Source organism: Poecilia formosa, unplaced genomic scaffold, assembly GCF_000485575.1.
Source record: "Poecilia formosa unplaced genomic scaffold, Poecilia_formosa-5.1.2 Scaffold10, whole genome shotgun sequence".
Taxonomy (NCBI): Eukaryota; Metazoa; Chordata; class Actinopteri; order Cyprinodontiformes; family Poeciliidae; genus Poecilia; species Poecilia formosa.
Genome location: NW_006799949.1, coordinates 4,803,389 through 4,824,408, shown reverse-complemented (window position 1 = coordinate 4,824,408; position 21,020 = coordinate 4,803,389). Strand labels below are relative to the sequence as shown.

At 37.4% G+C, this 21,020-nt stretch overlaps 1 protein-coding gene across 1 annotated transcript; it reads left to right on the top strand.

Annotated features, from left to right (window-relative positions):
• The first annotated feature begins 668 nt into the window (after nucleotides 1-668).
• Nucleotides 669-9,089, top strand: lpar3 (lysophosphatidic acid receptor 3). Its single transcript, XM_007542513.2, has 3 exons — nucleotides 669-853; nucleotides 1,477-2,225; nucleotides 6,655-9,089. The coding sequence occupies exons 2-3, from the start codon at nucleotides 1,490-1,492 to the stop codon at nucleotides 6,981-6,983; spliced, it is 1,065 nt and encodes a 354-aa protein (XP_007542575.1). The 5' UTR covers nucleotides 669-853; nucleotides 1,477-1,489; the 3' UTR covers nucleotides 6,984-9,089.
• Nucleotides 9,090-21,020: the final 11,931 nt, after the last annotated feature.

Here is a 21,020-nt window from a genome sequence, read left to right as displayed (position 1 = left end):
GTATTTACAACGTTCACCTTACAAAATGTTTTATTTCAAGAGCCTTTTATTTCATAAATAACTGTTCACGCAGGTTATCGTTGGCTCAGTAATATACAATGTGCAAATAAAGTATTTCAAAGTGGGGTTCATTGGTAGATGAAGGGTTCCCAATTCAATTAGCACTGAGTGATGCTTGATGGTCCACTAATTAACTCACCAAAACTGGCATAGTGTGTTTATTATGCAGTCATAATACTTTTTTTTTTTACCAACAACTGCAAACCAGACAAAAAACACAAAAACCCCCCGAACATATTAAGAAATTAAAGGGCAAGAAGTGTATCCTTTTGTCCTGTTAACCCAGGAAAACATGTAGAAAACTTTAATACTTAAAGAAAAAAAAAACATAAAAATATTAGTCAAACCGGACTAACTCCCCTAAAGTCTTTGTGCTCATGTTGTAGTTGGTCAACGAGGCATCTTAAAGAAACATATTTGGAAATTAATTTAAAGATGTTTGATTTTTTTTCCGACTTTAAAAAGTGTGAAATAAAATGATAATAATAATAATAATAAAACATTTTAGTCTCGGTTGCGTGAGTGAACCGGTCAGCATGTCGTAGGGTAGGGGAATTCAGCTGAACGTGTGGGTGGGCCACGCCCTCCGCGTCGGCGAGCTGAAGGCAGCTTTAAAGTAAAGACTCCGGCTGCTCTGTCTTCATTGTACTCCTGAGGCTCACTGCTGCAACGTCCCTCTCTGTACAGCTGCCAGGAACAACTGTGCTGCAATGCTTAATCACACAGCGCAGCAGGTTTCGCAACTCTGACTCTACTAACTCAACGCACTTACAATACCTCGGTCCGTCCACAGGTAAACTCACCTGTTTAATTGTATTTCTCGTTGTTTTGACTGCGCTGTAGCTTACAAAGAAAACAAAACAAACAAAAAAAACATCAATCTTTTTCTTGTTTTCTTAAATATTTTTGGTTCTGGTTGGATTTCTTCCCCTTTAACCGGGTTTAATAGACCTGGCCGGACAAATAGCTGTAAAGTTGCGCAACAGACCTCAGAGAAAGCCTTGTGTTTGATCATGGCTGTATTGTCAGCTTGAAATGCGTTTTCAGCAAGATGTGGACATGCCAGCCCGGTTTCATTCTCTCTGAAACGGAAGAAGTAATTATCTTGTCAAACTTTACTAATCAGACACAGTGCTAGTAACTTTCTTTCTTGTTTATCAGCTTTTCTTGTTAAATCTGTTGCAGCATGTTTGGCTGATAACCTGATCTATCCTGTTGCCTGAATTCCTCAAGTGCGGGATTCAATCAGCTGAATAGAGTCAATTACATTTTTAAATCGTCTAATATAAGAAGTCTCAACTTCAGTCCTACACTAAACACGCGCTATTCAGTAATCACAAACTGCAGAAATTTTCTTCTTACTGAGTCCGTATTTGTCATTTCTGTATTATTCTACTTCATCTTTTCCTTTTACAGATTGGTCTACAAAATGGCTCAGAATAACTGTCATTATAATGAGAGCATGCAGTTCTTCTACGACAAAGTCGGTAAGAGACAAAACTTGACCAGCACCATGCTCATCACGGTCCAAGTGGTCGGCTCCACCTTCTGCATCTTCATCCTGGTTGCTAACTCTATGGTAATTGCTGCTGTAATAACCAATAAGAGGTTTCACTACCCCTTCTACTACCTTCTTGCCAACCTCGCTTCCTCGGACTTCTTGGCGGGCATAGCGTACGTGTACCTCATGTTCAACACAGGTGATGTGTCGCCAACCCTGACTATTCGCGAGTACTTTTTCCGCCAAGGACTTCTGGATGTCAGCCTGTCGGCGTCCCTGGCCAATCTTCTCGTCATTGCGCTGGAGCGCTACATCTCTGTGATGAACTGGAAAGTCCACAGCAACCTGACCAAGAGAAGGGTGACCTTGTTGATCGTCCTGGTGTGGAGCATCTCTATCTTCATGGGGGCGGTGCCCAGCATGGGCTGGAACTGCATCTGTAGCCTGGACAGTTGCTCAAAGATGGCTCCCATCTTTAGCAGGAGCTACTTGATTTTCTGGTCGGTTTCCAACCTGATTATTTTTGTTGCCATGGTGGCAATCTACATGAGGATCTACGCTTACGTCAAGAGGAAGACAACGATGCTGATGTCACACACCTCCAGTTCCCTCAACCGCAAGAGAACGCCTATCAAGCTCATCAAGACGGTCATGGCTGTGCTCGGTAAGTGCTGCTCAGGAAAGAGCCCCCGGGTTTATTGGAATAGTTGGGATTTTTGAAGTGAGATTCTTTTGGAAGGGTCCATCACGATAACACATTTTGCTAGACGATAAATTGTCCCAGAACTTATTGCGATAAATGATAATATTGCTTATTAATATTAATATTAATATCCGTTTTCAAGCAACGTAATAGTAATAATGCAAGAAAACATTCTCGAGGATCAATAACCTTTAAATTCTAATTAACATTTACAGACTGGAACTGGAAGACATTCTGAGTATCCAAAATAAATAAAGAAAATTGAAGCAACAAATAAAATTAATCATGCGTCTCTGTAGACAAAATTATCTTTCAAAACAGCTGCTAGTTGAAACCAAAACACCAGACTGAAGACTTTTAGCATTCAGTTTTTGGTTAAAAAAAAGAGAGAAAGAAAAGAGAAAAATGATAAATCAGGCAAATAAAAATTATTAAGTTTATTTTAATTTATCATGTGATTAATTGATTTATTGTTCATTGTGACAGGCCTAGTTCTAACTCCAGATGTATTTTTCCTGCAGTAGGTAACCTGTTAAGTCTCTTCCTAGGTCCATATAATGTATAGACATATGTTAGTTTCAGTGTAAATAACCACTGAATGCAAACATGGTGATGATTTTAAGCATGTGGGTGTTTAGATACACCCACGTGATATTGTTGGAACTGGAGTTGTTTTAGGACAATAGAGATCTGCTTTGGTCAGATAAACTATTATTTCCAGCATCTACAACAAACTAATCTGGATTTAAGATAAGAACAGTGTATAACCTGATCCCAGTACCTCAAATTAAAACTCTAAACCAGGGATCTGCAATTGAGGTCCTCAGGTGTCGTGTCCTGCAACTTTTTGGTGCCTTCCTGCTCCAACACACCTGAGTCAAGAGGTTGGTTTACCTCCTTGGCATGTGAGCAAGTTTTGCTAAATCTGCCTGCTGATTCTGCAGCGATGCATCCAAAAGTTTCAGGACAGCTTGCCTTGAAGACCAGAGTTACACACCCCTCCTTTTAACTCTTCATAGCATCTCTTTACAGTATTTTTTTTATATTTTCTTACTCAGTATGAATGAATATCTCCTAACAAAAAAGTAAAGCAGCCTTGCAAAAATGTTATAGATACAAACAAACTAATTGAGTTTTAATGACATCAGTCTGAACCACTAATTGGTTTAGTTACATGAAAGTAATTGAAGAGTTCTGATGTGTATGTTAGGCCCACGTTTGATCTCCAGCTGGCACAGCAGGATTTCAACAGGCCATATAACAAACAGACCCTGTTACGTGCCACGCCCCTGATTCCAAAGCACCCGCATCCAAAGTATACACAGCTACGCCATTACTGCAGCGCGCGCTGCCTCGGTTCAGTGCACGACTTATCAAAGGTTTCTTATGAAGCCGTCTTTGTGTGGCACAGACCAGACAAAAGGAATTGAGGGATCAGATTTGCTTAAAACGAACCCAGCTAGACTGGAGTGCAAACTGTTGTGACATTTATTAGCTTGGATTCGTCTTTTTTTCAGTGTTAGTTCCTGTTGTTTGAAATCTGAAGCAAACTTCATTTGCCTTGGTGAAATAGTTTTATCTCAACATGTTCAGGTCTCATCCAAATGAGAACATACACGAGATGGTTGTTGTGTCTCCTCCGCAGAAAACGCTCTGTAATTTGGGCCTTCCTCTTCTTTCGTCCGCATGGCTCCATACCGTACTGTATGGTACATAAGAGCTGTTTGCCTGTATACACCCTTTATTTCAAGCTGCCGTGTAATTATCCTCCATGCAAGCGCACTGCTGCACGGCCTGTGTGGCCAGCTGTCGGCCACAACACGTTGGCCTTCAGCGAACGTCCCCAACTCCAAGAAAAGCAAAAGTTATACTTCAAGAGTCTGGCAATTGTTTTCAGATGCTACTCTGTAGAAGTTTGTGGGTGCGTGACTTAGCAGCCTTGATTTCTGTCTAAAATAAACTTTGCTCGTTGCATCATCATTTCATTACAGCGTAACATTTAATTAATAATTTGATTTTCTAAATTACCTGTGTGCAACTCCAGATCTTACTAATAGGCAGATATTACAATAAAGAAAAAAAGGGGAGAAGAGAGTAGTAAAAACTTTTGTTCCCAACTTAAAGTCTTTTCATCAACTGGAGAAACCAGTTCTGGCAGGTGAACCTTGCCGGCTTTGTTCATGGTAGACGGAAATGAATGAAGGTACCTGGAAATCAACACCATGTACAACTCTGGAGCAGCTCACTTCTACAGTGCATTTCTACGACCTCCTAATGACTCTCATCTGGTACATACATGCTTTAAACTCTATTAAGTAGATGGAAATAGTAAGAGAGGTTGGACTTGAAAAATTTAAACTTCAGTTCGACTTATTCAACTATCAGATTTATAAATAATGAAAGCAACAAGCGTTCAGAACATGTCCGTAAAAAAAAAAAACCTTCCTTTTGTCAGAGTTTTAAGGAAGAGCCGAACCCACTTTCAAACAAGCGACTCATTCTGTTCACGCACTCTCTCAATGAAGGTCACCTTTTTTGTCTTAGACAGTCAAAACGCAGCAAAACTTTGGTTTAACTCGCCTAAACATAGTTTTCTAATGTAAAAGCTCAACTTTAATGGTCCTTCTTCATCTCCTATGTCTGACTCCACATGTGCAGAAGCAAACAAAACAAAGTGAGCTGCAGCAGCAGCGCCTTGCATCTGTATATTTGCAGAAATGCTGGTAGTGCAGACAAGTCACCGCCTGCAGCTTCCTCCCTCTGCAACTTGTGTCCCAACATGCTTGGAGTAAATGTCTAATTTGCTTTTCCAGTGGCATGGCGAGTTAAAGGCCGACAGAGTCTGAATAAGGAGATTAGCTGCAAACCAGGACACACCTTTTTTTTTAATAGTTCTTCAGAAGGGATGAGTTGCACTAATGTTACAGACAGATAAGGAGGTTTTCCTTACAAAAGGGGAGTGTAGGATTGCAGAAAACTAAGGTGCATGTTTGCATTACACACAGAAGATTGTTTTGTGCATCACTGAGACGCATAAAACAGAGGTTTTGTGTCCAGGTTCCCATCAGCATATTTTGTAAAGGTCTGGTAGATTCGTTTAGATTTTAGCAGATTGATTCCTTTAGAAGACCTATAAATAACAAGTTTTAAATTTAAAATTGAACTGAGTCTTTTGCAATAAAATGTTCATATCAGAATGAAGCCTTTATGTCCTAAGAACAGCTCAAAGTTACAAAGTCCAACTAAAAAGTATTACCTCACTTCTCAGATTATTAGCTAAGGACAATTAAATTAGAATAATGTAAAATTGTTTATCACTCAGGCATACAGGTGCCCGAAAAGCCTTTCTATGTGATAGATGATTTTTTCATTTCTACCTAATTTCTGTTGCATTTTGTCTTTGAGAGAATAAAATGAACTTATCTCTGCAGCTAAACAGTATTTCACTATTATTTCAGAAATAAAAGCAACATAACAGAATTGAAATATTTTATTAACCTGTCGGTAGCATCAATCTTGCATACCCTCTTGCATTCCCTGCAAGATTTTCAAAGGCGGCCAACATGTCCAATTCCAGCATGTTCCTTAATATTTGGAGCCTGAAAACTCGGAGGATAAATCAGAGCAATCTTTCCTCTATCAGCCCAAAAAAGCAGATATCCCTTTACAGAAACCGCACTTTCCTTTTCAGGAGTCCCTGACACATTTTGCTCTTCCTCTGAAGTGAAATATTTATCTCTCAGTGATACTGAAATTAGCTAAATTCCTCCAGCATAAATCTTTCACACTGAAGAGTGTTTTTGTCGGTCTGATGTGATGAATCTCTGATCTAGAAGAAAAGATTGGACATTTATTTTCGGGCCATCTGATCACTAATTGGGCTTGGTCCAATGAGAAAAAAAAATCGTTCCCGTCTTCACTCATTTTCTCTGTGGATCTTTGACTTTCAGAAAGTGTTTACTTCAGCTTTAATATGTTACAAAAAATATTTTTAGTGACTCCTGGCATTGATGAAATCATTCTGTTTAGCAAGAAATATGCCAAACAAAAGCAATTAAAACTCTACAGTTTAATATCAATCAATGACTTGTGACGCCTCCCAGTACATTATGATGCACCACTTCTGCATATTTGACAAAAACTGTCTATTTCTGTTCCTTTTTGCTGTGTTTTGGAGTTTTAATTCCCTCTTTGAACTGACTAATATTTCAGTTGCTTTTCATATTTTATTTGTTTGAGTTACTTGTGGAAGTTAAAAAATGCATGCAGAAAACAGTTTTTTGTTCATTCAAAGATGTATGAACTGTGAAACTACATTATATTGTCACAACTGCAGGAAATGTAGAATTTACGACACATTTATGATAAGAATTTTTGTTTCTGTTTTTAGGAGCCTTTGTGGTCTGCTGGACGCCCGGTCTTATTGTCATGCTCTTGGACGGCCTGAACTGTGAGGACTGTTACCTGCAGAAACTGAAGAGCTTGATGCTGCTTCTGGCTGTTGCCAACTCCGTCATGAACCCCTGCATTTACTCCTACAAGGACGAGGAGATGTGGACAACGTTCAAAAACCTCATGCGCTGCATCGGAAACGGCACGCGGCGACAGCGGTCGACGCGTGCCAATGCCAAGCCGCTGGGCTCCAGTCAGGACACGAGCACGAGTCCGCCGGCCTCAGAGGAAAGAAAAAGTGATGACAATGCATCATTCGATTCGTGAAACATCGTCTTGTGGTGGCTTTTGCAGAACTGCTCTCCCAGTTGTACACACGGAAGCGTTGTGGCGACTCTGCCGACTCGGACAAAGACAGTTTATCTGTAGCGGTTCTCCACGGGTTTTCCTCAGCTTGAAAATGTTTTCTTGAAAAGACGCTGCAGACCATCTGGCCAACTGAAAAGAGATAAGATAACTTTATGCGCTACTTAATTCTCTAATGGCTGTAAAGATGTCCGGTTTTACTAGAGTTTCATCCATTTGGGCACATTGCTCCCATCCATGCTTAATGGGAGATTCATTCCATTTTCATCCCGTTTTCTGTCAGTGTCATCAGATCTCTGACTCATCCTGAGGGTGATGCTGCGCCGCAGTGATTGATGAAGTAGCTGCATTCAAACATTTTGAAGCCTGAAGTGTAAAAGTTGTACGAAGCAGGATGTAGTTTGTATTAGGCATTTGTTGATATTTGTTGTAAAAAGATTTTTTTTTTTTTTTACTGCATGTGTAGTTTAAAAACTATAATGGAGGATTTTGAATTAAATATTCTTGGGCAGGGCTGCATTTTAAAGTTATGTGTTTGTGTAAATGACTGTAAACTGCTGTAAAGAAACTCTGTACTTGAACATAGCATAAGAAGATTTTTCTTAAATACCCTTTTTATACCTCTTGATCAGATTTTGTTTTTCATACCCAATCCATCTCCTCTTTTTTTTTATTACTCGTGGAAACTAAAACTTCCTGTTAAGAACCTGATGAAGACAAACAGGCTTTTCTGCACCATTTTTTTTTAAAATCTGCCTCACTTCTCTGCAACACACTGGATTCCTGCCATAGATTCAGCTGATACTGTTTGTTTTTAGCATTGAGGAGGATAAGACAGTGAATGCCTCTCCACCTCTCCACTTGCAGCACAAACCGCTGCAAGCTGATCACGTTGCTAAACCCGCAGCAGAGTTCAACTGACTTTTCGTTAAATGTATTTTTGCCAGTGCTGCTGTAAGGAAACCCTTCATCATCAAAGCCTTTTTGAATCTTTTTTTTTGACTTCAGCTTTGTAAAACTGCTCAGTTGAAAGATTTGAAGCTCCAATAATTAAGCGGAGATTACCCATGCTCATGCACTTTGACCGTTGGACTTGTCAAATCATCAACCGTCTTGCATAACTTCTCTGATTGTTCCTTCATGTGAAATCTTTCACTTTGAACTGTGCTTCGTTTATAAAAAAATGATTTCATGTAGAAGTAGAAAGAAATGTCCTGAATGCCATCATTTAGTGTCTTATAGAAAGAATGACATTTCAGCATTAAAAGGTAAATGAAACAAGCTGTATGTAGTCACTTGTTGCACCAAGAGCAACTATTATTTATTCACAGGATGCAGAAAAGCAGAGCTTGGACATCATATTATGCAGAACTGCTCCTCCCGGCTTCTGGCCTACTTTTTTTATAGCCTAAATTTGTATTTTTTACCATATACATGAGTAATTGATCTGAAGACTAGAACACACCATGCATGCCTGTGTTGTAGATAGTCGGAATAAAATTATTGTCTTCATTTAGATGTTTTCGTTGTCCTGCCTCCCTGATCTTGGATGAACATGAATCCATGCTGGGGTTCATAATGACCTCTGTTAAAGGAAGGATGCATCTAAAATATTAAGGTTGCACAACCTGAGGGTCTGAATTGTAGAGTTTTGGATAAAATAGATTTTTATGTTTTATTGTCTAATTTGCTTAAAATGAGACAACAATTGCCTTAATGTACATTCTGTTCTATTAGCAAAAAGAAAAAAAAAACGATACTTCGAGAGAATTGATTATGATGTATTAATGTTAACATTTTATACATTTTAAACAAGTCCCTTGTTTGACATTAAAATATGGATTTACAAATCAGCTCATTTCTGAAAGTGGTTTATTTGTCCAATGTACTTCTATAATCTGGACTCGGTCTTTTATAAACGGACTGAGATTTTGGCAACTATTAAATTTATTTACAGTGCAAAATTGTCTTTGTCCTTTCTACCTTTTTCTACCCATTACTAGAGGAATCGTGTGCTATTTAAGTGTTATTGATCAAACTATCATTTGATTTTGTTTCATGTGATGATAACATTTTTTTCTCTTGTTAAATAACGCTGTTACTAATATCTGCTATTATCATACACAACACCCTCTTCACATTTAAAATGAACAATTAAACTTTGTGCAAATCGTGAGTCCAGTTGCTTATTCAGTTGAGTTTATTGCAAATAAATGTTTTGATGAGACATTTAGTTCAGACGAGTTCACTACCAGTCTGTTCAGAACACCTTGTTTTAACTCAGTCCAACAAAGTCTTGTTTAGATTAGAAACCAGGAGTATCACACAGAGCACAGTCAGTAAGAAATTATTAAATGGTGATTAGTAGAAAGAAAAATGTTTATGTAAGTAATCCAGGCCGCTCCCTACTTGGCTTACGAAACTATAAAGAGACAAAAGTCATTTAAAGTTACAATCATGTATTATGTTTCTGGATGGATAATTATTCTCACAACCCCAATGTTGACACTCCAACTGAGAATCACAAATGATCTTTTTATAAGTCACATTTAGAATCAATAATTAACTCACTAGTAATCAGACTAATATGTTTTATAATTATCTAAGTAAAGAAACAAAATATAACATCAACAAACATGAACTCTAGGGACCATAAAAGTAATTGCAAATGTTCACTGCAATGCAAACATTATAAACGAATGCTCACGGAGTCATTAACTGAAGGAAGATTTAACTTGATCAACACGATGCGAACTATTAAATTATGAGATTGAACTCTGAAATTTAAAGGAACTGTTTGGAAAGGGTAAAGGAGGAATATGGAAAGAACTGAATACAATAGAAATGTTTTATTAATTGAGTCTCTTTCTGTCCCAAAGTGCAGCATGAAACACTGCAGATGCAGATCTCAGAGGATGGAGGCGACTTTGTCTCTCCTTGTCCAGAGAGTTTGGGTTGCTGGAACAGTCCAGGTACTTCTCTGGTTCACTGGTGATGTCTGTCACCATCCCCATTGTCTTGGTTGATGTGAAAGTTGTTGGCCTCACACCAGCTTGTAAAGTTGCTGATCATCTCCTTGTACTTCAGTCATCAAGGACTGCTCTCCACCGTGTTTTAGTTTTTTTCCCTGGTTCAGCACATCTTCATCACATCTTTATCACTTGATGGTTTGTTTTTCTGCTGAGGAGTCAGTAATGCCATTCTGGTTTCCTGGGAAGTTGGAACTTGAGGCTGAGTTTGACGTCAGTCCAGAGAAGAAGTCACAATTTAAACATGGCGACGCCCATAAAGATTGTTTGCAATGCAAACAGCACTTTTCATTTGTTCAGTTTAGAGTTGCAGAAGCCACAATCAACATTGATTTTAGACGCGTGTCTGGTAAAATAAGCACGTTTCCACCATACTGCCATATCTCAAGTCACAGCTGGGGTTAGTCAGACTTATGGGGCATTCCAGTTGATTTTTCCTTCTGGGAAAGTCGGAATTTTCCAGTTCTGAGTACAACTGGAACTTAGCATTGCTACCTGGGTGTTTAACCAGGGAGTGAACTGAAATAAGTAGGACAGTGACCCTTGAGAATTGACTTTGGAAACCCCTGGGATAAGGGGATATTCAGGAGGAAGTAATGACTTCAAAACCAGCTTTAGATAAGCTGATAAGACACACCTTAGTTTTGACCTGGGTACGTCGGTGTAGAGTCTCAGTCACGAGGAAATGGCCATTTTAATCACTTAGACAAAAGACAAACAGATTTTTTTATCTTGTTTATAAAGCAAATGTAGACATTTCCTCCAAAATATTACTTCAGTTCATGAGATTGTTGAGAACTGAAGAAGCCCTTTTTATTTTATTTGTATGAGAAACTTATTCAAGGAACAGGAGAACCATTGCATCTACCTTCAATTTATGCTTTTTGTTTTTTTGGCTCTGCTTTTGTTCTGCCACCTGTTTACGAACAGGACTGGACTCAGGAACTGCAATTCTCAATATGAAACACTATCAAAACTTTATCTTACTGTATCTGGTCTGTTTCTGTCTCTACCGCAATTATTTGAAAGCAAAAAATAAAAACACTTTCTGGAACTTCACATGTAAAATATGCTGAAGCAACAACTGGCTACGATGAATAATGATGCAACTTAATTTCAAATAAGTGGATCAGATCTGGAAAATCCAAGGAGCTTCTCTGTTTGATTCTCGTTCTGTGAAATCTGACTCCACACTGTTATTTCAGTGTTATAAGTTATTTCAAAAGCTTACTAAATTCTACACGACCAAAACACGATTCAACCTAAGACATTTTTAAAGTGTTTTCACATCACAACGACTTCCAGGGTGTAAAAACACCATCTCAACAACAAAATCTGTGGAATAAAATATTATCTCAGATCAATCTGATGTCTCGATGTAGAGATTTCCACTAGTCTTGATAAGACGAGGGAAAAGCGGATCTTTATATTCAAATAAAGTAATTTTTGAGGTTTTTCATGAGTTGCAGTGGCTTAACAGGAATAAGAACAATTTGAGTGCTTGTTAACATTATGCTGCCTTTCACTGAATTTAAAAGAATGACTTTGAGTTCAACATGATTGACTGGGTTCTTGTTTTCCTACAGTCACTTTAGACAGTTACAGATTTCCTCTTTATTGAATAGAATAGAATAGAATAGAATAGAATAGAATAGAATAGAATAGAATATACTTTATTGATCACCAACGGGAAATTGCTTATTTGTTGAAAGCTACTCCATCTTAGGCAATAAATACAAAGTTTGTAAAATAAGAGTGATAATTTTAAAATGACTAGATATAAATAAGCAATCACATGCAATATATTAATCAATAAATAACCTATAAATGAGCGCAGAAAAAACATTAAACTTAAATAATGAACACATTAAACTGTGTGTATCCATCTTCGCCCCCCCTCCTTTTTTTTTTTTTTACAATATCAAGATTCAAATTTAATCTTCCTCTAAATGTCTTAAATGTTTATCTGAAACACCAAGTACAGCAAAAATAACACCACAGGGTGTGAAAAGACAATAGAAAGTATTTTATTCATAGTTCCGTCTCTTTTTGTTAGAATCCCTTTTTTAAATGTCAACGTATGAGACGTAGTATTATTCTTTGTTATTACAGATACACAAACATTTTCATTTTCCTTTCTTTGTAACCTGTTTTACAGCATCACTCATCACATGTTTAAATCTTTTACAATGAGATTCCACTTAACCTGTAGGATGCGTTCCCAGGCGTGTAAACCCTAAAGAGTCTGCAAAAGTGGCAAAACAACAACAAAGTTTTGTCTGTCCCTCTGATGTTGTTCATTAAGCAAGAAAAGGAGAAAGAATAGCGCTTTCATCATTATCACAGCAGAAAGTTTCATTTAATAATAGTAATTTGACTTACTATGTTACTGTTTTGAGGTTAATACAGTAGGTTACAGACTTTGAACATTTTATTAAACCTTTCAACTTTTCTGGAAATGGCCTGAAGCTTCTCTCCTCTCGAGTTCATCTGGGAAAAGTTGCCACAGTTGCCTCACTGAGGAATGCTCATGTTGCAAGATAAGTATCATAAAAAAAATGGCAGGCGGCCAGATGCAGATTTAGGAAACACAGAGGCCAGGAAACGACAACAATAAACATGCAATATTTAGAGGGATTTATTATAATGCCGTGTTCACCACTCTGACCTGGGCAAAGAGAACATAATAAAGTGGTAAACGCATCTTGGTGATTTACTTTCACTTTCCTAAATATCGTCCATGTTTCTATCACAATAGGAACAAATCACCTCCTGTGAGGAAACACCAAGAATTTACTTTAACTAAAACCAATTTGCTGTTAAACCGAAAGAGACAGATTTTTAATCATTATTTATATATTTTATTTTACAAAACCATCCTTATTTTCTTTTCCTACTTGTTTATTTTAATTTGTGTTATTGTTCCCTAATTTTTTATCTTATATTTTGAATTATTTGTAAAAATGTAAGTTCAGCTGCATTGATCACTGGCTTCTTTCTTCATGTGCTGAGAAAGCAGCAGCCTCTCTGTTCAGACGCAGGAGTCTGTGTTTCTCCCCTAAATGAAGTTCTACTGCCATTAACTTCTTACTCGTCTTTAACATAGAAAGTACTCCTGGATCAGTGCTTCGGTTTCTTTTTGTTATGTTTTCTGAAATTTCTCAAAGCCCCAGTGAGCCTAAGCAGACGGCCGCTTGATTCTGCTGGACGTTTCTTCCTGCTAAAGGGGAGTTTTCCTTTCCGTTGTCACTTCTTGCTTACCCAGAATGATGAATTGGTGCCAAATGTCGCTACATTCCCTTTAGAGAGGAGTGAATCCTGCAGGCCACCGATTCTCTGCAATCTGCTCGTTTTCCTTGGATAGGAAACTTTTTAATCAGTTTCAATAATAAACTAACTGCAATGTTTAACTAGGATCAACTGTGATGTATGTACTTTACTTTGAATCTGTCTGTGTGATTGGATTGAATTATGTTGTTTTCTGAAGTTCAGTGAGATGCTGTGTTGTGAATTTGTGCTCTGCTGTCTGAATACGATTGAATTGAATATTATAGTAATAATAATAATAATCATCGGCTATGCAGTGCTGCAGTGGTTAGCAACGTCGCATTGCAGTGAGAAGGTCAGAAAACTATTAATAATAAGAAGAATATTAGCAATATTAAACATAAAAATGTACAACACAATGAAAAAAAGAGTGAACAAGATACACGATTTACTTCTGATCCCAACTTTAAAGCTACTGCATTCAATTAAAGTAAGATTTATTGTATGGTTAAAATGGTTTGAACATCTCTATAGATCTTGAGTTTTCATGGCAGCAGACCAAGAAGTGATCTATGGAGGAGAAGAACAAGCAGATCCATGAATTAGTCCTGAATGTATCTGCTGAGCTCACTGGCTTGAGTTATGATGGTTTCTGATGCTGCAGAGCCATGAAGACTGAGACACATGATTCAGATAAGAGAAAATTCATCTGACTTTGACTAATAGAACAATAAGTTAGGTTATAAATAATTAAACTTTTGTTTTTAGAGGAAAATATATAGTGCATTGAGCATCTGAGTGTTCCCAAGATGAAAAATCAGTTTCATCCATCAAAATTAATTTCTCTTGTGTCTCCAAATGTGGAAAAAAAAAAAAAAAAAAAAAACTTCATATGGTTTAAATTATGTTCAAGCTGTTTGGTAGGAGCTCTTTGGATCCTCTGAAGAGAAATCTGTAGACCTGGCGTGACTACTGCCTGCCACTCTGGTTTCGCCTACCCAAAAATATGAACCTTAAATTGCACAGAGAGGCAAACTTTCTTCTCCTGCCCGGCTGTAATTACGCATTCTTGGGAAACCAGTTAAATTGTACAGATGTACAGAAATGTTGCATTTTGGTTTGCTTTGAATTTTAGAGCAAACATATGTGAGCAAAAAAAAAAAAAATGTTTACCATGAATCGGTGTGGAGAAACGTTCCTATTGGTTGTGAAAATGTGGGACTCAGATTGATGAGAAGTTCAAAGCTAAATCTGTTCTTAGATCAACATTTTTCAGCTCAGTTTTGTGAAGCATTTTTTCACAAACATACTAAGGTTAGTGGAAATCAGAAGTAGAAATGTGTAAAGAATGAGATGGTGCCTTCAGATGAAGCCAGGACCTGAGGAAGATGCTGACAGTGGGCACACAACAAATTTGAAATGACTTCACACTCACTAATCACTTTATTAGGTACACTGGTTTATTGGCTTGTCAACACAGATCGTTAATAAGCAAACATATGACAGGAAGTCAAAAATATGGTGGAAACAATTCAGACCCAGACAACTGTGTTGGTCTAAATGGACAATTTCTTTGTAGTCTTATAAATTCCCCTCTAAAATGCGTCCACAAACCAAAATATACTAAACTATACTTCAAAACACCTAAAAGAACAAGAAACAATAAAACACAAAATTAATACAGTAGAAATGAGGGAAGTGAAGTGGCTTAATAGTGTTTTTGTTGGTGCTCGACCAGCAGAAACTGCAGATTTTCTTGGATTTTAAAATCCTGTGTCCTCCAGTTTAGTTTGTGAAAATACCTGTTTAATGTCAGAGGTCCCAGGAATGTGGAATACCACCTCTGAATGCTCATCATTTTGAACTGAAGCGGTTGGGCTACAGCTGCAGACGACCACACTGTATTTCTCTCCTGTCTGTTAAAAGCTCAAGAGAATCAAATTAAAGTAACACCATTGTTGCCTTTACAGTTTGATGGGAAACTTTATCATTTAGCATCTTCACAACTTGCTTTATAAATGTATGCAGTGAGTCTGACACTTGAGACAATGCACAGTACTTGTAAAGACAAATTTAAAGCAGTTTTGGTGTTTGTGTTAAAGACTTACTTGGCTTTGTGAGCCTCGACTGCATATTTGTGTAATTCCAGGAATGTGGTTGCGCCGGACGAGTGACGCAACATTTCTGGATATCATCCGCATAGAATGACACTCAGTGAGGTTCAGTGTCTCGTGCAGACGTTGATGGTCTCAGATTTCTCACCCTTAACAGTCATGAACAAGACTTTCAGGTTCTGTTTGCCATCGTCATCAAAACTCATTTCAGGTGTTGGCCTTAACTTGCAATGCTCTCACTACAAGTGAAACACAAACATTCAGTCATTTAAAAATGCGGAGCTGATCCACCAGGACAAACATCTCATGTTACACCTTAATGACTGGAAGCACACTTTGCATAAAATGTGTCATTTTACCTTGTCAACTGCACAGTTTTGACAACATTTTATACCAAATGTTTGTACTATTCTAACGTACATCCCACATGGCTCTCAACAAAAATGATCTAACATGTTTAAATTCAATTGGAGTCAAGTTTGTTATATCAGTACAAAACTCACTTTACTGATAATGACATTCTCTTCCCAGCTTCAGTTCTTATTCTGACACTTAGCAGAAAAAGGTGAAAAAAAGTAGGATTGTGACGATCTTTAACTGAAAGGTTTAGTTTAATTTCATATAAAAGAGTGAGGAAAGAGGTTAAGTGTCTTTTTATACATTGTATGCAAATACTTCGTTTCAACTCTGTGTGTATTTACTTAAAACTTACTCTTGTTTGCCTGGAAAGTTGAAAGATTTTGCACAATATTGCAAACATGTAACTCTGTAGCATTAAAATGATCTCACAACGCAGATCAAAAAGAACAAATAAAAGCTATTTAATGTAACACAAAAGCTGAAAACATTCATGCTTAAGTTAACCAAGAGTTTTCAAATCTAAATAAATTTTAGATAATCAGGTTATTTTCTAAAATGATTTATATGTATATTTTTATATTTTATTTTAAATTTTTTTCTACCTTCTTTGTTGTCTTTTCCCAAATAAAAATCACTCAGAAACAGATTGTCCTGAGTAAAAAAAGCAACTATAACTAATTACATTAAGCCAGAGGGAAGATAATTATATGGGCTGAAATCCCACTGACCGAGCAAAAGGCCAGATTATTGGTGAAGTACAGGCCACCAACATTAAGCTATGTTAGTGTTTTTCTTCAGAGGTGAACTGGTAGTGTGTGAACCTGATTCAGCTGATTGAAAGGGAACAACTTGTCTTCGAGTTCTACTGAAGAATAATTGTGAAATTATGTAAAACAAATGTACAAAAGCAGGTAAAAAAACAAACAAAAAAAAAACAAACAACAAACAACAACAAAAAACTAACAAAAGCATGCAGACCAGACGCTCTGAGGCCCAGGATGGGAAGTGCTGGCATGCAGCAACAGGTCCCTCTGTCACAAACACAAAGACTTCACAGCACAGCAGGTCTAATAAATGTGAAGGTTTTCTGTTACACATCAACACCCACTCTAATGACTCATCCTCTAATGTTTTTTCTTTCACAGGCACAAACTCCATGGTTTCAGAAAATGCAGACATGTTTAATAGTGAATGTATTGAAATAGCTGAACTAAACTCTAAAGGGCAACAACTTCAGCTGTTAAGATTTTCTATCCATTAGCAACAACTTTGAAATTGTGTTTTCTCAGAGTTTTGAACTGACTTTTCGTAAAATCACACATAAAAAGCAAGAGTTCAAAGGTAAATGGATCCATTCAAAAGAAAGAGGCGTTTCTACTAACATGCCTTTTTACAGGATCATATTAAATGCCCTTACAGTTTTTCAATGCTTCTAAAGAAAAATAGCAAAAACAAAAAACATGTCTCAATCTTCAGTACTTTTCTGCAGTGACAAGTAAATGCTTTTAGTTCAAACCTTTGCATTTCAGTGTTTAATCATTTGGTGAGGTAAACATTAACTCCAGGAATTTGTCTACTGAAGAACACCTACAATGCAGAAATTGTGTTTGAGTTTCAGAGTGGTAGGACTGAGGGGAACTGTCTGAAACAAAACACTGATTGTGGAAGTTTCTTTGCTAATTTGTGAAGACTTGTGGATTCATCTTTAGCTCTCTTGGCTCTGATATTCCTAAACGAAATCTGGTGCAACAAATCGCCTTCGGAGGTTAGTAAAGAGAGTCTACATGTGTACACTTTATCCTTAGTATAAATACAGCTGCCCCTTGTAGGCCAAAAGGGAACATTACTGAATAAACATCATAAAGACCAAGAAGCACAGCAGACAGGCCAGGGATGAAGTTGGGGAGCTGTTTAAAGTCGGGTAAGTTTAGAAAGCAATGACTTAAGCTTCTAACATGTCACAAAGCACTGAAATGAATCACTTGAAATTGGAAAGAGAATGGCACAGCGGCCACCCAAGACATGACTGTCAATCTAAACTGACAAGGTAACGTTGGAGGAGTTAAAGAGATCCACAGATCTATTGACAGGACAACTAGCTGCACACTCCACAAATATGGCCTTGATCTGAGAGTGTTAAAAGGAAAGCTGTTTTTTGTAAGAAATCCCTTTTAGGAAGTCTCAGCTAACATGCGGAAGAAGGTGCTGCAGATGTGACTGGATATAAACTATTTGGAGTTATAGACAAACCCCACATTGCCGTGGACACACACATGCTTTTTCTCTGCAGGGACCGGGAAGCTGGTCGGGACTGACAGGAGGGCAGATGGAGCTAAACGCGGGACAATCCAGGAAACCCTGGTAGACTAGGAGGAAGATTCTCCATCCAACATTCAGCCTGAGTTACAATGAAATGGTTTTAATCAAGTCATATTCATGTGTTAGAATGGTCTAGTCAAAGTTCTGACCTAAATCCAACCTGTGGTAAAACTTTAAGTTATCTTTCAGAGCAGAACTGGCACAAATTTCAGACTCCAAATGTGCAAAGCTGGTAGAAATGTATCTCAAAAGACTTTCAGCTGTAACTTCAGCAATGGATGTGGTTCTGCAAAGAAGTTTAGAAAATATCAGAAAAACTAAATTGAAACTGCAACAGGTTTCTAGACAAAAAAACACTGGATATGCTTTTTGATTGTTGTACCCTGAGGTGGGAATATCTAGAAAATCAAAAGCTCTTGTTTTACATGAGTTTTGATGTAAATTAATTTATGAATTTGCAAAGATATCACTTGTATTTAAAGACGTGCAAGTTTGAGGAGTGGAAAAGTTTGCCTTCACATGCCTTTTTTTTTTTTATCAAGTTACTTGTTAATGTTATGAAAACGACACATGCATGACAACAGCATCAGGTTGTCATACACAAGATCACTATTCTGGAATCCAGAGTTGTCTTCCCAGAAGATATTTTGTTTTTCAAGATGATTGATACAATGAGACGAGTGAAAAGCCAAGAATCTGCTGGAAACTTAAATTCCTTATTCAAATAACATAGAGCCAGAGCAATTCAACAGAAATTTGGATCCCAGTTCATTGAATGAGATAAAAGTTTTTATTTGTTGTTGACGGAGGTTCACTGTAAGCGCTCAGCATGACTCACCGGATTTCCTTTTATACATCCACACTACTTTAAGGATCCTACAGTGTGACTCATAGTAAAAAAATTAACCACACAAACAAACATAATGCATACGATTTTCAATGAATTGATGTCCTGCGGGAGAAGAAAGCTCAACCTACTATGTGAGCAAATACAAATACACCTTCTCTCCCGGATAAACATCTGTGTTTCATAATTAATGATGAAAATCTACTTGGAAAATCATTTCAGACAATATTAAAACTTCCACATGAGACACAGCATGACATCCTATTTGTTCTGGGTGTGGAGTCTGCAAGGGTAATTAATTTCTCTGCTGTGAATTAGTTGTCTACTAGCAGGACGTCCTGCCTCCAGCAGCACAAAGAGTTTTTATGGGAAGCTTCACTTTCAAAACAGGGCTGCTGGTGACTGCTGAGTGTGCAAAAATATCTCCAGCACAACAAGTGAGAGCTTTTGTCATTGTGTTACTTTCAGGTTTTTCAGTGCTTGATGTTGCATATACAGCTTTTATACTTTTGATACAACAAAACAGCCACTGTACATCTGCAGCAATCACCAAATAAACTGCTTCTTTTCGCTCTATAATTTCCTCTGTGGGTGGCTTCTCAAAGTCAGCCAGAGGAACACTGTCAGGAAATATTCTAGATAGTTGAGACGTAAACTTAGCAAACTGTGTTCCAGAGTTTCTGTTGAAAAGCAGCAGGGAAATAACAGATGTTCACATGTATGACTCAGAGCTATAAAAAAAAACTTTACAGAAGTTTACACAAGAAGACAAATGTTTGGAATAATTATTATTAGCAGATTTGCCCTTGATGAAAATAAATATCCAGTAACTACCAGGGCTTCAGCTTTTCTGCTGGTAACACATATGACTCTTCTTCTTGTGGTTGAAAGTGCGACTTGCTCTAACTTCCTTTCAGTCGGAGTGACAGCTTGCTCTATAGATTGTAGCCATTTGCTTTCCTTTATTGCTTTTTACCAGCAGTTGTCTCTAATTTTACCAGGAATATGGGTGAGAAAGGATGTTGTGTAGCACTGGATCTATATTTAAGTGATGTTTTGCTATATTTTCCAGAATAGTGCACCTTGTTAAATCACGGAGCCATTTACATTCACGGTAAAACAGATGACTACCATGTTGGACAAAGTCATCATCACTTGTGATGATGAATCTGCTACTTGTTCTAATATGATTTTTTTTTTTAAATCATTTTTCTTTTTACTTTTTTAAGAGTCTGATGAATTCTGGAGTTATTCCAAATGCTTATCAGTGCAGGATAGAAACAGATTTTAACCCTGAATCTTAAACTGTGGCTGTAACTAATCCAGATCTGCCATCTAGTGGAAGTGAAGAAAATCTTCTTTATAAAATTTACAAAAGTAAGTGGGTTACAAATATGTCACTGTCTTTGTAGCTGCAGCTGTGTTACAGTTTTTGGTCGTTCTATGTCATTGTCACATTTTAATTTATTTAGATGTTGACATAGCTACAATAATTTGCTGGGATCCACAGGGGAAATCTAGTTCTCCTGTGTGTTTTTACATCTTTACTCATACGGATGTAAGCAATCTTTATCTCCAGTGAGAATCAGATTTCACTCATGCGGTGTTCTTTCATAATCTGCAGTCAGATAAGCTACCCACATTTGTCCAAATGTGTGGTACTGCTAGATAATACTCATTTCTTCACACAGACTGCGCAACATTTGCACATATTTAGAGATAGATAAGTACATCGCAATTCCTGTCTTTACTTGCTGAGTGATGCAAGTCTTTTATTTGGAGTCAGCCAGTAGGATCCTGGATCTTCAAACATAAAAATACAACGTCTACACTTTTTTCAATCTGAAAGTCAGATTGAAATGAAAGAAACTTTCTATGTTTCTTTGTTTCATATATTTTCATATTCAGTGGGTGGCAGGTCAGTCGGGAACTCATTCTCTAAAAAAGCTGCTTCAATGTCTGCAGTACTGAAGAGCTGAGTGGCGTTTATTCCTGGGTCATGCATAGCTTATTTCTGCTGGTGGAGCTTGGACTTGCATTTACTCCAAACAGGTTTTTTTTT

Excerpts from the sequence above, each read along its gene's own strand:
- lpar3 (XM_007542513.2), top strand. The coding sequence starts at position 1,490 with ATGGCTCAGAATAACTGTCATTATAATGAGAGCATGCAGTTCTTCTAC. Across the intron at positions 2,226-6,654 it reads GACGGTCATGGCTGTGCTCG|GAGCCTTTGTGGTCTGCTGG; the intron begins GTAAGTGCTGCT and ends TTCTGTTTTTAG.